At 42.2% G+C, this 17,005-nt stretch overlaps 5 protein-coding genes across 8 annotated transcripts; 2 read left to right on the top strand and 3 right to left on the bottom strand.

Moving 5' to 3' along the window:
• Positions 1-95: 95 nt before the first annotated feature.
• On the top strand, positions 96-5,922 carry LOC108053253 (protein LSM14 homolog B). 4 transcript variants are annotated; one of them, XM_044458232.1, is made up of 7 exons: positions 96-686; positions 1,554-2,063; positions 2,590-3,137; positions 3,203-3,400; positions 3,685-3,914; positions 3,977-4,335; positions 4,399-5,922. In XM_044458232.1, exons 1-7 carry the CDS (start codon positions 566-568, stop codon positions 4,404-4,406), a joined length of 1,974 nt encoding a protein of 657 aa, XP_044314167.1. In that variant the 5' UTR covers positions 96-565; the 3' UTR covers positions 4,407-5,922. The 4 variants fall into 4 exon arrangements, with proteins under 4 accessions (XP_044314167.1, XP_044314166.1, XP_016991344.2 ...); XM_044458231.1 differs by having other exon boundaries at positions 2,578-3,137; XM_017135855.2 differs by having other exon boundaries at positions 112-686; positions 3,203-3,430.
• Positions 5,923-6,308: 386 nt separating this feature from the next.
• On the bottom strand, positions 6,309-9,227 carry LOC108053252 (histone acetyltransferase KAT2A). The gene is made up of 3 exons (XM_017135854.2): positions 7,853-9,227; positions 7,149-7,801; positions 6,309-7,088 (listed from the first exon to the last, which is right to left on the bottom strand). Exons 1-3 carry the CDS (start codon positions 9,118-9,120, stop codon positions 6,559-6,561), a joined length of 2,451 nt encoding a protein of 816 aa, XP_016991343.1. The 5' UTR covers positions 9,121-9,227; the 3' UTR covers positions 6,309-6,558.
• A 701-nt stretch (positions 9,228-9,928) lies between these two features.
• Positions 9,929-10,703, top strand: LOC108053262. Its single transcript, XM_017135864.1, has one exon. The coding sequence runs from the start codon at positions 9,983-9,985 to the stop codon at positions 10,616-10,618; it is 636 nt and encodes a 211-aa protein (XP_016991353.1). The 5' UTR covers positions 9,929-9,982; the 3' UTR covers positions 10,619-10,703.
• On the bottom strand, positions 10,645-12,608 carry LOC108053261 (eukaryotic translation initiation factor 2 subunit 2). The gene is made up of 3 exons (XM_017135863.1): positions 12,473-12,608; positions 11,877-12,276; positions 10,645-11,228 (listed from the first exon to the last, which is right to left on the bottom strand). The coding sequence occupies exons 1-3, from the start codon at positions 12,485-12,487 to the stop codon at positions 10,705-10,707; spliced, it is 939 nt and encodes a 312-aa protein (XP_016991352.1). The 5' UTR covers positions 12,488-12,608; the 3' UTR covers positions 10,645-10,704.
• Positions 12,609-13,504: 896 nt separating this feature from the next.
• Positions 13,505-16,749, bottom strand: LOC108053260 (phosphoacetylglucosamine mutase). The gene is made up of 3 exons (XM_017135862.2): positions 16,514-16,749; positions 14,064-15,507; positions 13,505-14,000 (listed from the first exon to the last, which is right to left on the bottom strand). The coding sequence occupies exons 1-3, from the start codon at positions 16,612-16,614 to the stop codon at positions 13,902-13,904; spliced, it is 1,644 nt and encodes a 547-aa protein (XP_016991351.1). The 5' UTR covers positions 16,615-16,749; the 3' UTR covers positions 13,505-13,901.
• Between the last annotated feature and the right edge of the window lie 256 nt (positions 16,750-17,005).

The raw sequence follows: 17,005 nt of genomic DNA, 5'->3' as shown, positions 1-17,005 counted from the left end.
TGAAATTCAGACTGACAAACCGATTTTATAAACACATTACACATTTTATCCAACATGTAGACTCTTACACCATTTTCTTTTAACCAAATAAACAAAAATAGTTAATATTTTTACCTCGCTGCCATCGCCGCTGCTTTCCACCCGCGCTTTCCAACACCCGACGCCGCACTCGCTCGAGCGAAAATCGTTCATTTTCGACGGGTAGGTTTTCGCAGACGGACGGAGCAAAGATTTGTGCATCGAAAATTGCAATTTTCACATTTAAAGCCGTGTGTTCCGCACCACAGACATTGGAAAAGAGTTTGCCGCACTTGTGCGAAAACGCAGGTCCAAAAAGAAAACGCGGCTGAAAGGCGATTGGCCGAAAATTCGACCTGGAACTGGAAGGCAATTGCGTGTGAAAAAAAAAGAAGAGCAAAGGCTAAATCCGTCGAGAAATCGTTGTCGTCGCGCTCGCTATAATTGTTTGCTTTTGGCCAGAGAAATTCGTGTGTGCCTGTTGGCAAAAAACACTTAATAATAGTCTGTATTTCGGGTGTGAGTGAGAAGTGAAGTAATAGCCAAGATGAGCGGGGGATTGCCGGAGTTAGGCTCCAAAATCAGCCTCATTTCCAAGGCGGACATTCGATATGAGGGCCGCCTGTACACCGTGGATCCGCAGGAGTGCACCATTGCGCTATCGAGTGGTAAGTATTCGAAATCTCCCACGTAATTATATTTACGGTGTGGGTGCCGTAATCTGCGCCAAAAAAAACCCTTTAAAAAAACGGTTCATCAAAAAGAAAATGGATTCTTTCCATTTCTTTTGTGTGTGTCTCCTCTTTTTCTTTCGTTTCTTTTTGTTAGTTTTTACAGTAATTTTATACTCTGTGAGAGTGCATTTACCGCTCTCTCTCCCTTGCTATTGCTCTCACTTATGCTTTCTGTTTGTCATGTTGGCTTTGGCCTGTTTTTGTCTCTCGCTTGTTGTTGCTGTACAGTGTTGCTTTTGCATTTTACATGACACACATACAAATACACACGCACACTTGCAAATCCCCAATGCAATTTGTTTATTTGCAAAAACAATTTCGATTTGGCGCCAGATAACGGGATCCACGGGCTCCCGTTACGAGTGTCAGTGCCCTGGAAGGCAAAAAGGAGAAAAGGGGGAGAGAGGAGAACGCACAAATACCGGCAAAACATGCGTTTCCCTGTTGAGGTTAAATTGGAAACGCGGTCTAACCTTAATGGGTTTACATGGGTTACACTATTTCAACTTATCATTTTTTAAATTTAATTTATTACATAATGCATTGTGTTCATTCTGCCAAATTTTTAAATTGATAGAAATTAAACTCTGAGAAATACATACCTTAAAAGTTCCCCCGTATCAGAAAACTTTATTTTCGAATAGGTTTAAGTAATCTTTTATAAAATCTAAATTCTTTTTTTATTTAAATAAATAAATAAATATTCAAAAAACCGTTTTGAACCTTTTCATGAAACCCCCAAATCGACAAAACAATATTGAATCTTATATTTTAACATTATAAAATCTTTCCATATCCTAGTGCGGTCTTTCGGAACTGAGGATCGGGACACCCAGTTCCAGATAGCGCCGCAGTCGCAGATCTACGACTATATCCTCTTCCGGGGATCGGACATCAAGGACATTCGCGTCGTCAACAACCATACGCTGCCGCACCACAATGACCCGGCGATCATGCAGGCGCAGCTCCAGAACGGACCGCCCCAGATGCCGCAACACTTTTCCATGCCCAGCGGGATGAGCGCTCCGTCGCAGCAGCAGCAACAGGTACCGTCGCAGCAGCAGCAGCCGCCCCAGTTGCCAGGTGGAGGTGGTAGCGGTGGCGCAGGCGGAGGAGGAGCTCCCGGTGGTGGTGCCCCAGGCTACGGCAACGGTAATCCGTTCGGCAACCTCGGCGGCCCCAATCTGGCCAACATGGTGGGCAATACGGGCGGATCACTTGCTCCGGGATCTGGAGCCCCAGGCAGCGGACCCTTTATGCACATCGGTGGGAATCAGCAACAGCAGAAGCCGCAGCAGCAAAAACAGCCAAGTGAGTTTATTTTCTGGAGATTATTTTATCCAAATACTTGTAGAATTCTGCATTTAATATAAGTTTAAATTAAATTTGATCTTTAAAATTGTGATGGATAAGTAATAGATAAGATAGGATTAGATGATAGGAATATGTCCAATATTAATAACAAATATTGATTTTTTAAACAAGTTTTAAAAAAGTGTTAATATAAATAATTTTTTTTTTTGCATATATCTTTTATGCAACATTTTTAATATGTACAATTTTGATAGCAATTAGACAAGTTAAACATTTACAAATAGATTAGTCTTATCAAAAAATATATAGTAGTAAAACCCTTACAGATGCGCCTAAAATAATAAGAGCTCTCATTGGGAAAGGCAAATATCTCAAAGAGCATTTCAAATCATATATAGTAGGATCACCTCTTTAAATTGTGAATTTTAAAATTTAACTAATTTTAACTGGCGCCTGCACGCATTATTCTCTCCTCCATTTCGTCCTCGTTGCGTCCATTTTATGTATACAGTTTCCGTTTTAGACATGCTGGCCGGAGCCTCGCGCTCCACGACGCCCATTAGCCTGATTGTGAGTCCCACGGCGGAGCTGACCCAGCAGCAGCAGCAACTGCACCAGCAACAAAACACTGGCCAGGGTGGCAACGGACGCGATGCAGGTCATAAGCGCCAGAACCACCAGCAGCACCAGAATCAGCAGCAGCAGCAGGCGCAGCAACAGCGAGGCGGCGGTTCCAGCCACAACAACATGCAACAACAGCAGCAACAGCGCGGCGGCAGTGGCACGGACTTTTACAACCAGCACCACCAGCAGCGGGATCGTCGTGACTCCGGCCGTCAGATGGATAACAACTTCAGCAACAATTACAATAATAATCAGCGTAATCGCGGCGGCGGTAATGGCATGCAACAGCAACAGCAGCGAGGAGGAAACGGTGGTGGTAATGGAGCTGGCGGAAATGGAGGTGGTAACAACGCAGCCTGGAACATGCACCGCGGTGGCCAGAACTCGAACAACATGATGATGCGTAATCGCGGAATGGGTTCCAGAGGGCCCATGCGACCCAATCAGGTACAAATTCTATAAACTTTTGTTCATCTAGCTGGATTAATTACCCCTTGCGATTATATTTACAGGGCTATCGTCCACAGTCGGCTAATCAGAACAAGCCTCGCAACAAGATCAAGTTCGAGGGCGATTTTGATTTTGAGCAAGCCAACAATAAGTTCGAAGAACTGCGCACCCAGCTGGCCAAGCTTAAGGTGGCCGAGGATGCCACCGCCAAGACATCCACAAACTCTTCGGCAACCACTGCAACTGCAACCAATGAGCAGGTGGGTGAGAAGGTTGAAGGCGTTCATACAGTAAGTCAAACACATTTTATTATGCTTTAAAAGTTAGTATTTAAGCTTTTTTAAATGATAGAAAATACATGATCTAATCGGCTGTTGATATAGTTATATTTATGGGAAGTACATTTTATATAGGTCGTTCATACAACTTTCTTTATAATTTAATTCTAAAATAAACTTGTTTCCCAAATACTTTAAAAGTATTTCTTTTATAACTGTTATACAAAACTTTAAAGTTACTTACCATTTGGATCCTCTATTTCTAGTTGAATGGCGAGACCGACAAAAAGGATGACTCTGGCAATGAGACCGGCGCTGGCGAGCACGAACCCGAAGAGGATGACGTTGCTGTGTGCTACGATAAGACCAAATCGTTCTTCGACAACATCTCGTGTGAAGCTGCCCAGGATCGCAGCAAGAACAAGAAGAATGATTGGCGCCAGGAGCGCAAGTTGAACACGGAAACCTTCGGAGTGTCGTCGACGCGACGGGGCAGGTGAGTCAGCCAAAGAAATCACTTATCTAAAGTATCTAATCATTTAAATATAATGCAAACAGCTACCGCGGACGCAATCATTACTACAATAACAATGGCAACATGGGCGGAGCAGGCAACGGAGGCATGAACTCTGGGTACGGAGGTGCGCCCGGATATAACCGAAACAACTATCGCATGGGCGGCGGTGGAAACTTCCGCAACAGGAGCAACAATCGCAATAACGGCGGCGGCAACCGTAGCGGTAACGGAATGCCAAACATTACCAACGGGAATGCCAATACAGCTGCAGCGCTGAAGGCGGCTAACAATGTGGGAGCAGGATCCAATGCCACAGATTCGAATGCACCCAACGCCACAACCACGACGACAAAGTCGACGTCCCTCTTGCCCGAGCAGACGCAACAGGTGGCGGCAGTTTGTGAGTTAGCAATTATCTATTCTTAACCCGGAAAATTTAAAAAACCTGTGTTTATCTTTGCAGCTCAATAGTGCCGCCCAGCCAGTGGACAACCACTTTAAATAAAAATTGATAGAAACGAATTGAGATGAAAGTAAATATCCTATTCTTTGCAAAGCTAATTATTCGAAGCAACCCAATCAACCGACCGACCGAACGATCGACGACACACAGGCTCTTATTATCAGGAATTTCGAGTTATGGATCTAACGGCATAATATATTTGTATAATTAAAATTAGTGTTATAATTCTCACGACGTCCTCGGGCGCACTCCGCTGCCCGCCCACCACACCGTGTGCTTGGCGATAATGATTAACGCTTAACGACTAGCGACTGTGAATGTGAATGTGAACCGGCCATCTGTTAGGTTTTGTGTAAATGGCTGGTTCCAACGCCTTTCGCTGAGCAGAAAACACGGTTATGATAACGAGGAGATAATGGCACGCCTACATACATACATATATTTAGTAATAGATGAGAAGAACATAGTAAGCATAAGTTTATGAAAAAGCTACAAAAAACAAAACAAAAAATTTACCAGAAACACGGAGAATTAGCGGAGGAGTCGTTAACAATAATGAAATTAATGGAGCAAAATAATTAAATCCATGGAATTCCCAAAACTTAAATAAAAGCTAATTAACATGTTTTTATTTGAATGAAAGAGAAAAGAAAAACAATTGTAATACTGTATTTCTTGTGGGCATAAAAGATCGACCAACACTCGAACCGTTTTACTAGCATTTAATTATATTATTTAAGAGCATTTTAAATATGAAAATGAAAATAAAATCGGCAGCAATGCTTGTTGGAAAAGCACAATTGTAAAAAGTCAATCCAGCGCAGTTCAAGAGTGAAAAGTCAAGTCTCCAAATGAAAATGTAAAAGAAACAGTAGCAAATTTTTCATTATTTAGAAGTCAGCCAGAAAAAGTCGAAAAGTTTTTGTACCGTTTATTTTTTCTGATCTCGGTTGGGCTACAAAAGTGCACAGTTTTTTGCAACGCCTGCAATGGAATTTATACTTACGATTTGAAACGATACGATGTTCTCGATGTAAATGTTAAGATTGTGTGATCACTGGCAGCTCCGGTTGAAATCGAGGCCTTGAAAACCGAGTAAAATTACGTGTGTGCATGCATATGTTTCCAGCTGAAGTCCTTTAGATATTTGTTTGTTATCCTTGTATCCAGATATATATATTTGTATTGAATTCAGCACAAACCGCCGAGTGCCGAATAGAGTCCAAGTTTGGTTATCGCAGGACAGTAGTTAACACGCACTTTCAGAAACTGAGGAGGAGGATTCACCACACATTTCAATATTATGTAATCATAAATTATGTATCTAATTGTATGTAATATGTATATCTCCATATATGCTCACCCTGATTAGCTCTACATATGTATGTATGTATATAAATACGCAATTATCGAGTTAAACACGGCAAACACGTTTCGCAAGTAATGGCTAAATTGTAAAGACTACCACATATTGAAATTAAAACTTAATACCATGTAATAAAAGATAATTGAATTCAACAGTAAGCAACTACGGTTAACATTTTCATTGTACCATTGGCATATTTGCGAGAGTTTTCGAAATTTTCGACGGAGCCTACAAAGAAAAACCTCGTTAAATCCTCGGATATATGCATGAGCCTTTGTACAATGACCTAGAAATTCGATTTAACTCCCGCCCCTAATATTAAATACGGTATAATTTTATAACAGACATTATTAAACAAATGTTTACTAAACCAAACGAAAACAAAGAGAAATCCTAACTTTAAAAGCATGCAAACAATGAATGTAGGAAATCAAAAGTGAAATAAAAAGTTAAGAAAAAATGTAGAGGTTACAAATCATTTAACCAACTTTGGTTTTTTTTAGGATGTCTGGTTGTTACCCTATACAAATGATGGTCCTGACAATTAATAAGTGAAAGTTCTGTTTTATTTTTCCTAAAGAAAACTGATTTAAGCCCGTCTAAATGAACAAGACAAGGCGCTTAAAAGATTAAATTAATAGTTTCCAGAAAAAGATTAATCCATATATCATTTTTGTTCACAAGTATTATCCACTTTTGTCGCAGAAATTCTAAAATAAATACGAGAAAATAATGCTCTCCTTTAGTGAAGATTAAATATTCGGTTTTATACAAGGATCCTCAGAATCACTGCATCATTTGTCCCACAGTCCCAGCTCTCGCATTTTGGTTTGGAAATAGCGCTCCAGGGAGTTGGCACACCGATAATACTCAGTGTCGGGTGAGTTATAGAACCGACAATTGGAAAAGATGCGTGCCATGTCCGCCATGAAGAGGCGGCGTGTTTGATAGTATCCCTTCTTCAAGCGCTCGCCCATTGTTTTAAGATCCATGGGATACTTGATATGGTCGTAGTAGTCCGGAACTTCGGCAGCAGTCACGGGACGCAAGAAGGGCCAAGCGGTGGTGTGCTGGCGCACGGACTGCAGCACGGATGCAAAGGACGTGGCCAGTTTCTCTGGATCGGAAGATTCCTCCAGGGGTCGCGCAGACCTTGCTGGACGCATTTGCGGCTTCCAGCCGATCTCCCGCAGACCAGGAATCGACTCAACGGGTATGGAGGGCAAACCTTCCTTAAAACAATTCAGACCGGGTCTGACTTTTTGCACCTCACTGTGCCGCTGGGCAATCAATTCTTTCAGAATCTCGCTCTGATTGCGAATCACTGAAAATAAAAAACGAAGCGTAAAATATGACCTTAATTCCCCTTTGGTGATCAACTAACCGGCAATAAATTGAGTGTTCACAATACTCGGATGCAGCTCGCAGTGCATCAAAGTGGCGCTATCGTACTCCTTGATGTAACCAGCATAAACTGGACGCGCCAGCTTAATGTCCTTGGAGAAACCCTGTTTCTTAAAGTACCCAATGGCATCGCAATCGGCGAATGTGAGCAGATGTTTGATACCTCTTTGGATACTGTAGTCTTTAAGGTGGTTCATCAAGTGCGTTCCATAGCCCTTCACTTGTTCCGACATGGTGACCGCACAGAACACGATCTCCGTGAATCCCTGCGATGGGAACGGGCGAAAACATATGCCACCGATGGGCTGCTTCTCCTTGATGAGCGCCAAAGTTTTGTGCTTGGTGTCGAAGACCAACTGACTGATATACTCGCGGGGCATTTCGGGTAACTGATAGGCGAACACAAGCTGCAGCCCTAGGAGCCACAGAACTGTCTGTTTCTCCACCGGCTTGGTCAGCGAGTTGCCCACCACATGGAACTCGATGGCCCGCTTCTGCTCCTCCGCCTTAACATTCTCATCGCGGGAAACATTCACCGGGAAGAGTATCTCTGCTTTGTTGGTGGTCTTCGACTCCGACACCGATTTCATGGCCCGCATCACAACATCCGAGGGCAAATCATCCAAACTCTCACTGGGGAAGAACCATTAATAACAGACATTTAAGTAGATTACGATTACCAACCTGCTGCATCGGTCTGTGGGCTCCTTTTTGATTCTCTTGTGCAGAGGTTCGCCCACGCTGACACGCTTAGCGCCAGCAATGGTTGCTACACTGGCACCTGGAACTGCGGGCGCCACCTCCTGATGTCGCTTTCTCTGCTGGATAACGAACGAGTTCGGTGGCCGGTAGTTGGGATCCCAGATGGGAGAGTCATCCTTCAGCAATTCGGCGCGAAGGGCCTCCAAAAACTTGGGCATCTGCGTGATGATTGAGCGCTTATCCTCGGGAAAGCGATCCCGCTCCGAGATGCACTTCTTTTTGAGCTGCTGGGACATGTACTGAAAAACTGTGCGAAGGAGTGTTCGTCCAAAGACTAGTGACGTTTCAAATTGGCGCAGGGAGTTGCAGAAGGCGGGAACGTGGCAGAAAACCAACCATCGCGTATAGTTGATCTTGTAATTTGACGCATCCTCGTGGGTGAGATCTCCCCTTCTAGTTGATGGCGACTCAAAGTTGTAGTGATTCAGAAAGTTCAGAAACGTCTTGGCCACCTCGGTCATGGTTTGTAGTTCAGTCTGGTTGAGGTGGTTATACTTATAGAAGACCAGTGATAGCACCGCCTTGGTGATGCAGGGCGACTCGAATGGTGGATCTCCCAGAGGACCGCGGATCACGGCCTGTTGGCGCGTCAGGACGCACTGGCGCAATAGGCGGAAGAGATACAGGTACACCTTCTTCGTGTCCTCATCCTCGACGCGCTGCATGGACATGAAAAGGTTTTCCATGTCTATTATTGCGCCCAGCAGCTCGTCCATGTCGGAACTGGAGATATTGTCCAGATGGACGATGTGCGACCGCAAGGAATGGCGGCAGCTGGCGTTTCGGCACTCCTCGTTGAACTCCGGACAGTAGGAGGACTCCACATCGCGGTGGCGGTTCTCCTGCGGGGTTTTCCATCCGGTGCAGCGGCATCCTTCCGACTGGCAGGCGGAGTACATGGATAGTTTGGCCAGTTTCTGGGGCACAGGCAGATTGTAGACCTTCTGCTTGCGCTGCTGGATCCTCTGCAGGCTGTTCTGCCGGGTTCCCTCTGCCGGAGCAGTTCCGCCACCTACTGCTCCCGCGTTTCCTAGATTTTGGGCCTGCACTGCGGAGCCAGGGCCTCCAGATGCCCCAGAAGTTGCTGCGCCATTCGCATTTGCCTGCTGCTGCTGCTGCGCCGCAGCATTCCCAGTGTTGTTACCATCGATGGGTTGGCTTTTTATCGTTATAGATGGACCACCAGACATTCCAAGAGCACCAGATAATGCGATTGTTACTTTTGCACAAAGTGTACTTCCTTTCTCGGCTCAATTTCACAAGCGACACAATGCCCAATTGCGGTGCTGCCAACTTGTGTTTTTTTATTTTATTTCCCTTGGTGGTGAAATAAACATTTAAATATATAAAATATTTTTTTTTATAATTTTTAAATTTTGGTAATCTTATATTTACTATCTGGAGACCGTTAAAAAACCTAAAAAAAAATTGTTCAGTGGCGTAGTCAATAAATCTTGAGTTTTTAAGAAGGGGTTATAGTTCTTTGGATATACATTATTTTGCGATTATTAAAAATGTATTAATATTAAATCTAACGTATTCAGAGTCAGTTTTTGTATACACACAAATTTTCGTAATGTTTTAACATTTTTATAGCAAACTAAAATTAAATCAAAATGGGTATACTTCAACACTTTTTAATTTTAGGTTTAACATATATGTTTGGTATTTGTTATGTTTAGCTAAACTCAATTGATATTGTCACTAACAATATTAATTTTTAACTAAACAATAAAATAGTGAAACTTGTAAATATCAACCCCTTGATTATACCATATCCATGAGCTCGATAACGATAATCAGCTTATGCAGAACCATGGGTGTTGCGAGCGCCCCTCTTGCAAACTATTCATCATTCATTAACAAAATGTCTAAATGTTAGCTTTTTAAAAATGAAATACAATTTGGAAGACATACGTTTTTCAAATAATATTGGGTCCGACAAGCACCCCCAAATAAATATGACTACGCCCATGCTCACATCTGCCTTAGCTTGAAGCTGATGTAAAATACATGTTCCTTTTTTAAATTCCAGTTGACTAATCAACTCAAATGGAAATAAACTGCGGTTTCGATGATGTTGAAGATCAGCTGGAGAATTTCGTCATTCGGAGAAAGCAACAACAAGGAAAGTCCACTGATTCAGCCGAGTCTCGCGCAAAGATCTACGAAGATATACCCCTAACACTAATGCACATATTGCGGGCAACTGAAGATTCAGAAAGGGAACATGTTTTTATAACACATAATAATAATGGAGCTCCGATACATTTTCGCACCTGTATTGTTTATGGTTTTGTGGCTGGATTTGGAACCCACAACGACTACTTCAATAAATACTTGATTGATGATGGCACAGGATCATTAGAAGCAAGTATTGCCAAAAAGCCAGGCAATCGGGAGGTAATTTCCTGCCTTTACAATGAAGTCACATCCCTTGGCTCTTCCGATGCTTTTAAGCCTTCGGCCGAAAGATTGATCAGAATTTTAAAGTCCGCCATGGAATGTATAGATCCCTCGCCCATAGCGAGGGGCAATAGCCTGTTCCTGAGCGGTCGTCCCAATATGTTCAGAGGAAAAGTGGGTATGGATGCCTTTCATTTCTTCATAGACAGCGGCAGATCACGGGACATGGAAATGGGATTCGCAGATTACTTAACTGACTGGCACGAAAACTATAGCTTATAACTTAGTGTACAGCAAACAAACATAAATGATTTTTTTATATTGAAATTTTACTGGTAATAAAAAATCAAATTTTAAATAAAGAGAATTTAGGTTGTTTTTGCTCGAATGGCGGCACGCTTGCCGGTGACAGCCTGGAAACCTGACTTGATGCTGGCCACCGAGCAGCGGGAGCCGCAGGATTCGCACTGCAGGAAGAACAGACGAGTGTCCTTTTGCAATATCGTCTCCGGGGAGCGGCAGGTGTGACAGGTTACATACTCCTTGATGTAGCGACGCAGCACATTCTCGATCTGTTTGGGCTGGAAACGGCCCTTGATAATCAGCTGCTGGTTGCCGTCCATGGAGCCACTGGTACCCAACTCGGCCAGTAGGAAGTCGAGCAAATGCTTGGGCAGGCGATGCAGTGTTTTCGCAATGTCCATGAAGTTGGCAAAGGAGGTCTTCTTGGTTCCCACGCGCAGCACTTGAGGCGGTCGCATCACGAACTTAGGCTTGCGACCGGCGGCCATGTCTGGATTCTTGTCGAGGATGATTTCGAAGACCCGCTTCAGCAACTCGTCGTATGTGTAGTCACGATCCGAACCAAACCAGGTTGAACTATTGTCCTCAACTGGAAAAGAAAGAAGTAGTGAGAAGGAGAAGTCTAAATTAGGTAAGCCTTGCAAATGATTTTATGACAACATAACCATATTAATGGGCCTAACATCTATCTTATTCCTAAGTCTTTAAAAGAACATCCATTTCATCAGAGTTGGAAAGAGTATCCAATAATGTTATATGTAAAGTAGGCTTTAAGGCATGTTTCTAAGCGTTGCCTTTAATAAAGTGAGTTAATCTACTAGATAGAAAAATGATTAATTATTGGTCAATTGAAACTGATGAAAACTATGACAAATAAATGCAATGCATAATGTAAGTAATATTCTGGTTTCAAAAATTTTTCAATCAAAATTGAAAACTGGAACTGGGTTTAATGCTTTAATTTATTGATAAATATAAGCGATAATATAATTAAACTTCCTGGTTTAATGGTTGAAATCTTTTCTTTAGAAAACTGTTAAAAGAAATAAATATTGTACGTTCATATAGATAGAAACTTTCTATTAGAAAGCTATAGTTTTTTGAGCTGAACCCTTTTGTAAAATTTTTGAATGGATAAACATAACAAAAATAAAACATTTTAAGACTGATAAAAAATGTGATGATATCCTCGTCAAACTCATGAAAATGTGAAACATAATCCCATTAGTCACCGTACCATTCTCTTTGTCTTCGTTCCTATCTTCGTCCAGTTTATCCGCGAACAGCTCGTCCAGATCCTTCTTCTTGCTCTTCTTCTTCTTTTTGGCCATCGAGAAGTCCATGTCCAGGTTGATCTCCTCCTCCTCTGGCTCCTCGGTGGCGACCGCATCATCGCCTCCGAAACTCGGGACTGCCGCCTCCACTTCGTCCATGTTGAAGGGCTTCTTCTTCTTTTTCTTCTTCTTGCCGAAACTCTCAAGATCTAGATTATCCTCCTCAGCGGCGGCTCCACCTTCCGCTGACGCCTCATCCAGTGGATCCTCTTTCTTGCTATCGTCCTCCAGGCCCAATGCCGCGTCCAGGTCGAAGGTGGTCTTCTTCTTCTTCTTCTTTTTCATCAAAGTGGGATCGAAACCCTGTGGAATCCATTGGAAAATTCGGAACGGTCAGAAATCCGGATAGAGACAACATAACCTCATTGTTCGCCCAGAGCTCGTATCCAAACAGGTAAATACACATACACACAGAAGGGCGCACATGCACGCGCATATGTGTGCTTTTCAAGGAGTTTTTACCCATTTCAACGTTCACCCCAGTGTTTTTCGAACTTACGTCTTCTGCGTCCATTGTGTTAGGGCTCTTTGAATACTTATTGACTGGAATTAATTTGACTTTAACTAAAAAACTGAAATTGCATCAGCCAAAATGACAGCACGGCAATGATTAGAGGTGAAATACCATCGATGCCATCGATGTCGTCGATGATTTCAAAATATCGTTGATGTCGTCGATGTTTTCAAAATATCGTTGATATCGATGTTTGGACGGGCGTCAACGATGTTTTTTCGGCTTTAAACGAGTTTAAAAAATCTTACTGCAGTTCTTGCGCACTTTCCTTTTTCCCATTCCATTTTTTGTTTAGTTTTATAATAAAACCCTATAAAAAATGCACCTTGATCATGGCACTGTAAAAATGTTTGCTAATCTTCCGATATATATAAATTAAAACAAGAACAACAGTTAGAGGTGGAGAAAACTCAATGCTAATGTTTTAATAATCATCGATGTTATCCGCCAAAACACTTTCATATAAAATAATGCAAATAAAATTCACTGGTAACTCGAATTAAATTTAATGCAATAGTACTGCTGCCGTCCGCTTGGTGTCGTCATTAGTTTCTAAACTGAAAATAAGTGTGACCACTTTGTGGGTGAACAGAAATTTAAGAGTTTTCCACAGTCGTGGGACACACTTTCTTAGACGCTTTTACTTGTGTTTAAAATTGTTGTTATTGATATTGATATATAAATATTGTTATTGATAATTGTGAACATAAACCTACTGAAACTAAAATACCATGACTGGCAACTTTATAATTGACAAATATTTGTTTTATAACGTAACTCTATGAATGGAAAATAAAAAGCTGTGGATTCGTATAAGATAAAAAATGTTTATTTTCTGTCTTCCAAAATCATATTATTATCTTTCATTATCATAGTTTATCATATTTAAAATAGAAAATATGAAAGTTTACTTAAAATAGAAGATAATTTTAACAATATTTTTCCATTTATACGACTCATGTATATCAGAATGAAAATAACATACAATTTTGTTCCGCCCCAAAATAAATAGCCTTGTAATTCTTTATATTTATTTTTTAGAAAATGGCAATACAAATTTTATTTAGGTCATTTATCTCTATTATCAGCATTTTTTTATTATTTCTTTAGTTACCGCTAGCAGCTCAACAAAAAATTAATGTAGCGGGTGCATTTTTGTAAAGCTCTTCAATCACGCATAACGAACTACATAATCAGATAATAACTCCCACAAAATAAATGAAACTTTATATTTAGTGGTAAAAAACATCTCATCTTTAGAACATACAAGACAGTGAACAGTTACAGTATAAATGCGTTTGAGAGTTAAGACTTTTAGGCTTTTAAGTTATTGAGCACCTTAAAGTAAAGAGATTTATTGCTCCAGCTAGGACCTGTATGATCGGATTCGTTTGAGGTTGGTTCGTTTTTTCGCTTAAAGATGGGCACTATTGGGTTTCGTCAATTCCGGGCCAACTCCTCCGGCCAGTTTCTGCACCAGAAGTCCCACTTCGTAGGCAAGGGTATCGGTATCCTATGGGGAAACAATATATTTCAATGGAGCTCCAGCAAATATTATTCCTCTTTCAAGATTTACCTCTTTTGTGGCCGCCTCCGCGTAGACTCGCACCACATCCTCGGTTCCAGAAGGTCGGACAAAGGAGCGACCCCTTTTGTAGTTGGCCACCACCTTGTTGATTTCCGCCTGCAGACCCTCCGGCTTCACGCACACCCGCTCCGCATCCGTGGTCTCGATGACGTTCCTATCCTGCACCTTAACCTTCAGCTGTCGGTTGGGCAGGTCATTGTACGATGAGATCCAGTCCTGCACGTCCCAGCCCTTGTGGTTCAGGATGGTTTCCACCAGCAGCATGTCGGAAATGGCATCTCCCACGGTTTCGTTAATCAGATCGATGAGGAGCAACAAGGTCTTGGCACTGTCTTTCGTTTCCGCAGCTTTGGCGATTGTCGCCTTTGCATTGTCACTAAACACAATCGTGCCATGACCATTGGCCTCGAAATAGACACCAATGTCGTACTCCAGAGCTTTGTGGTGCAGGTGCTTCACACCAGTGGGAACACAGGAAACGGGGAACTTCAGTTCGTCGACTATATAGTCCGTGGATGCTCCATTGGCATAGGCGGTCTGAACCAGACCCAATCTCAAATCGATCTCGGCCTGCGTGACCAATTCCATGAGGAAGCCCGCGACCAAAGTGGCAATGCGATCGCCATCCAAGAGGTGGAACTCGCCCTTGTCGTCGCTGAAGAAGTACACCACACGGTCGGCATCTCCATCCACGCTGACACATCTGGTGAAGGGTTCCACCTCGGGCATGGATTTCGGTGGCCTTTGCTGGACCTTCACATAGTCAGCGCCGCAGTCCTCGTTGATCTTGCCGACACCAACGCCCTGGTTTATGACCGTCACATTTAGGGAACCCTTCATGCGCTTGATGAACTGCAGCATTTTGCGGGCACCCACTCCGTTGGCGCCATCGTAAATGATATTGTTTCGGTAGTTTCCATTCTCCAGGCGTCCGTTACGTAGCAGCTCAAAGGACTTGATCAGTTTCTCATAGTAACCCTCTTCGGTGGGCTTGCCGTATGCCTCTTTCGTATTCGCCGCCACCACGAAGTAGTGCAGCATGGGCGTGGTCACGATGCCGTACTCCTTGACGTTTCCCTTCAGGGCTATTACTCCATCGGCCACCGCTTTTAGCAGTCGCGGACTGTGGTATCTGTTGTCCATGCCCACGAATACCTGGGAACTTGTCGTCACGTCGATGTTGTTCTCCTTGATAATCTTGGCCACTTGTTGCTCCAGTTCCTGGTCACTCACATTGACCAGATCGGTGGCTATCGCCTCCCAACTGGCCTCCAGCATCTCGCCCTTGGGATCGACCAGCTTCACTCCATTATCCGGCTCCGGATTGTGCGATGCCGTGATCATCACGCCGATCACTGAGCCTCCACGAAACCGGGATCGCAAGGTGGCCAGAACTCCCATGCGGAACATCACGCTGTCCAGGAATTCGGCTCTGGAATTATTTAAGATAATTATTATTTAGTTTAATAATACAAATTATTTAAATATTTTATTGTTGCATAGTTAAAGATGGTAACTACAATCTTAGATACCTTAGATAAATAATAATGTTTTAAGTTTATAATCTCATAGACGAATAATACTGGTCTGGAAAATAACTGCTGTTTGATGATTGGTAATGTTTAACTTTTTTCTTGTTTTTATTTACTGTGAATTCAGGAAGTCATAGTCAACGGAGTGACGAATCGCTAAGTAACCATTGTAACTATCTATTTCAACACATTATCTCTTCAGTAGATTGTACCTTCAATAAACATACAGTGCTGTTCAAATAATGAGTAATTGTCTAGATAGCCCCTAAATAAACCAGATTATTATGAATGAAGTTCTTTGTAATACGCTTTCCATAAGCTTTTTTATCTTATCACACCACAAGCTATATAATTACATATCAATCAGATTTAAAGTTATATCAACAAAAGTATATTCAAATAAATAAGATTGGAACTCATATTCGATTACATCCTCTTAACGGTTTTTTTCATGATTACAACTTTTTTGTGTTACAGACACACCCTTTTTCATAAAAAGAAGTAAAATGTATGCAGATAGGTATGATAAAAATTGGATATTTTTCAAAGGTATCAAAGCGTAATTTCCCATCGATTATGACCACTTAATAGTAGTCCATTGCACCTCGCACCTGCAGAACTATTTCGCTGACCTCGACTGTGTCTACGTATGTATGCGCCCATGCACATGCACGCCCCTACACACATACATTCATACTTGCAGCCGAAAGAAGGGCATGTCCATTGATAAAAGGTGAACAATATCTAAAAATAAACCCAAATTCCAACAACACGGGTCATGCAATCGCTGAACTTATCGTAAAACAAACAATAACTATTTGCTAATCAAATACGGCCAACGTATGCAACGTGTGGGTGTTAACATAATGATAATTAACCCGAAGATCGTTAATTAAGACAACTTACTTGCCGCGAAAGCCAGCTGTTCCGTATTGGATGGTTTCCTTAGAGGTTTTCGGGTACATTTCCCTGGCGAACGCGTAAACGGTGCGCAGATTAATAGACATTTTGCGATATTTAAATGTGGTGCAACTGGTACAGAGCAAAGTGAAAGATATCCGTCCGGTTTTCCGGAGCAGCTTTCGAAATTTACGAATTTCACAGATGTGTGGAATTTATGCAGGCGGGTGTGACCCTACACACCATCGGCGTTGCATATTCCTAGCGCCACTTTATGGTCTTACTTTTTTTTAACTTCAAATGGTTTTTGATATATTTGGTTTTATTTAGAAAATGTAATAAAATACGCCCCTTTACAGAGATTGTGGAAGTCTAACATATATCAGCTTAAAACTTTTTCCTAAGAAAACTTTTGACAAAACTCTTGGAAGGGTAACAACTGACCGGCGTTGCCACTTCCGCGCTGAAAACATATGATTACCAGTTTGAATTTGGCGG

Source organism: Drosophila rhopaloa, unplaced genomic scaffold (assembly GCF_018152115.1).
Source record: "Drosophila rhopaloa isolate 14029-0021.01 unplaced genomic scaffold, ASM1815211v1 contig_163, whole genome shotgun sequence".
NCBI lineage: Eukaryota > Metazoa > Arthropoda > Insecta > Diptera > Drosophilidae > Drosophila > Drosophila rhopaloa.
Note: the sequence above shows the minus strand (reverse complement) of the source record. Positions and strands in the feature narration are given on the sequence as shown.

What these genes read in the sequence shown, in the direction of transcription:
- LOC108053253 (XM_044458230.1), top strand. Translation starts at nt 566, where the DNA reads ATGAGCGGGGGATTGCCGGAGTTAGGCTCCAAAATCAGCCTCATTTCC. An exon ending in CACCATTGCGCTATCGAGTG is followed by an intron (nt 687 to 1,553) that starts GTAAGTATTCGA and finishes TCCATATCCTAG; the next exon opens with TGCGGTCTTTCGGAACTGAG. An exon ending in TCGTCGACGCGACGGGGCAG is followed by an intron (nt 3,915 to 3,976) that starts GTGAGTCAGCCA and finishes TAATGCAAACAG; the next exon opens with CTACCGCGGACGCAATCATT.
- LOC108053252 (XM_017135854.2), bottom strand. Translation starts at nt 9,120, where the DNA reads ATGTCTGGTGGTCCATCTATAACGATAAAAAGCCAACCCATCGATGGT. An exon ending in CCCACAGACCGATGCAGCAG is followed by an intron (nt 7,802 to 7,852) that starts GTTGGTAATCGT and finishes GTTCTTCCCCAG; the next exon opens with TGAGAGTTTGGATGATTTGC. An exon ending in GAACACTCAATTTATTGCCG is followed by an intron (nt 7,089 to 7,148) that starts GTTAGTTGATCA and finishes TTTTATTTTCAG; the next exon opens with TGATTCGCAATCAGAGCGAG.
- LOC108053260 (XM_017135862.2), bottom strand. Translation starts at nt 16,614, where the DNA reads ATGTCTATTAATCTGCGCACCGTTTACGCGTTCGCCAGGGAAATGTAC. An exon ending in ACAGCTGGCTTTCGCGGCAA is followed by an intron (nt 15,508 to 16,513) that starts GTAAGTTGTCTT and finishes AAATAATTCCAG; the next exon opens with AGCCGAATTCCTGGACAGCG. An exon ending in CGGAGGCGGCCACAAAAGAG is followed by an intron (nt 14,001 to 14,063) that starts GTAAATCTTGAA and finishes GTTTCCCCATAG; the next exon opens with GATACCGATACCCTTGCCTA.
- LOC108053261 (XM_017135863.1), bottom strand. An exon ending in GAACGAAGACAAAGAGAATG is followed by an intron (nt 11,229 to 11,876) that starts GTACGGTGACTA and finishes TTTCTTTTCCAG; the next exon opens with TTGAGGACAATAGTTCAACC.
- LOC108053262 (XM_017135864.1), top strand. Translation starts at nt 9,983, where the DNA reads ATGGAAATAAACTGCGGTTTCGATGATGTTGAAGATCAGCTGGAGAAT.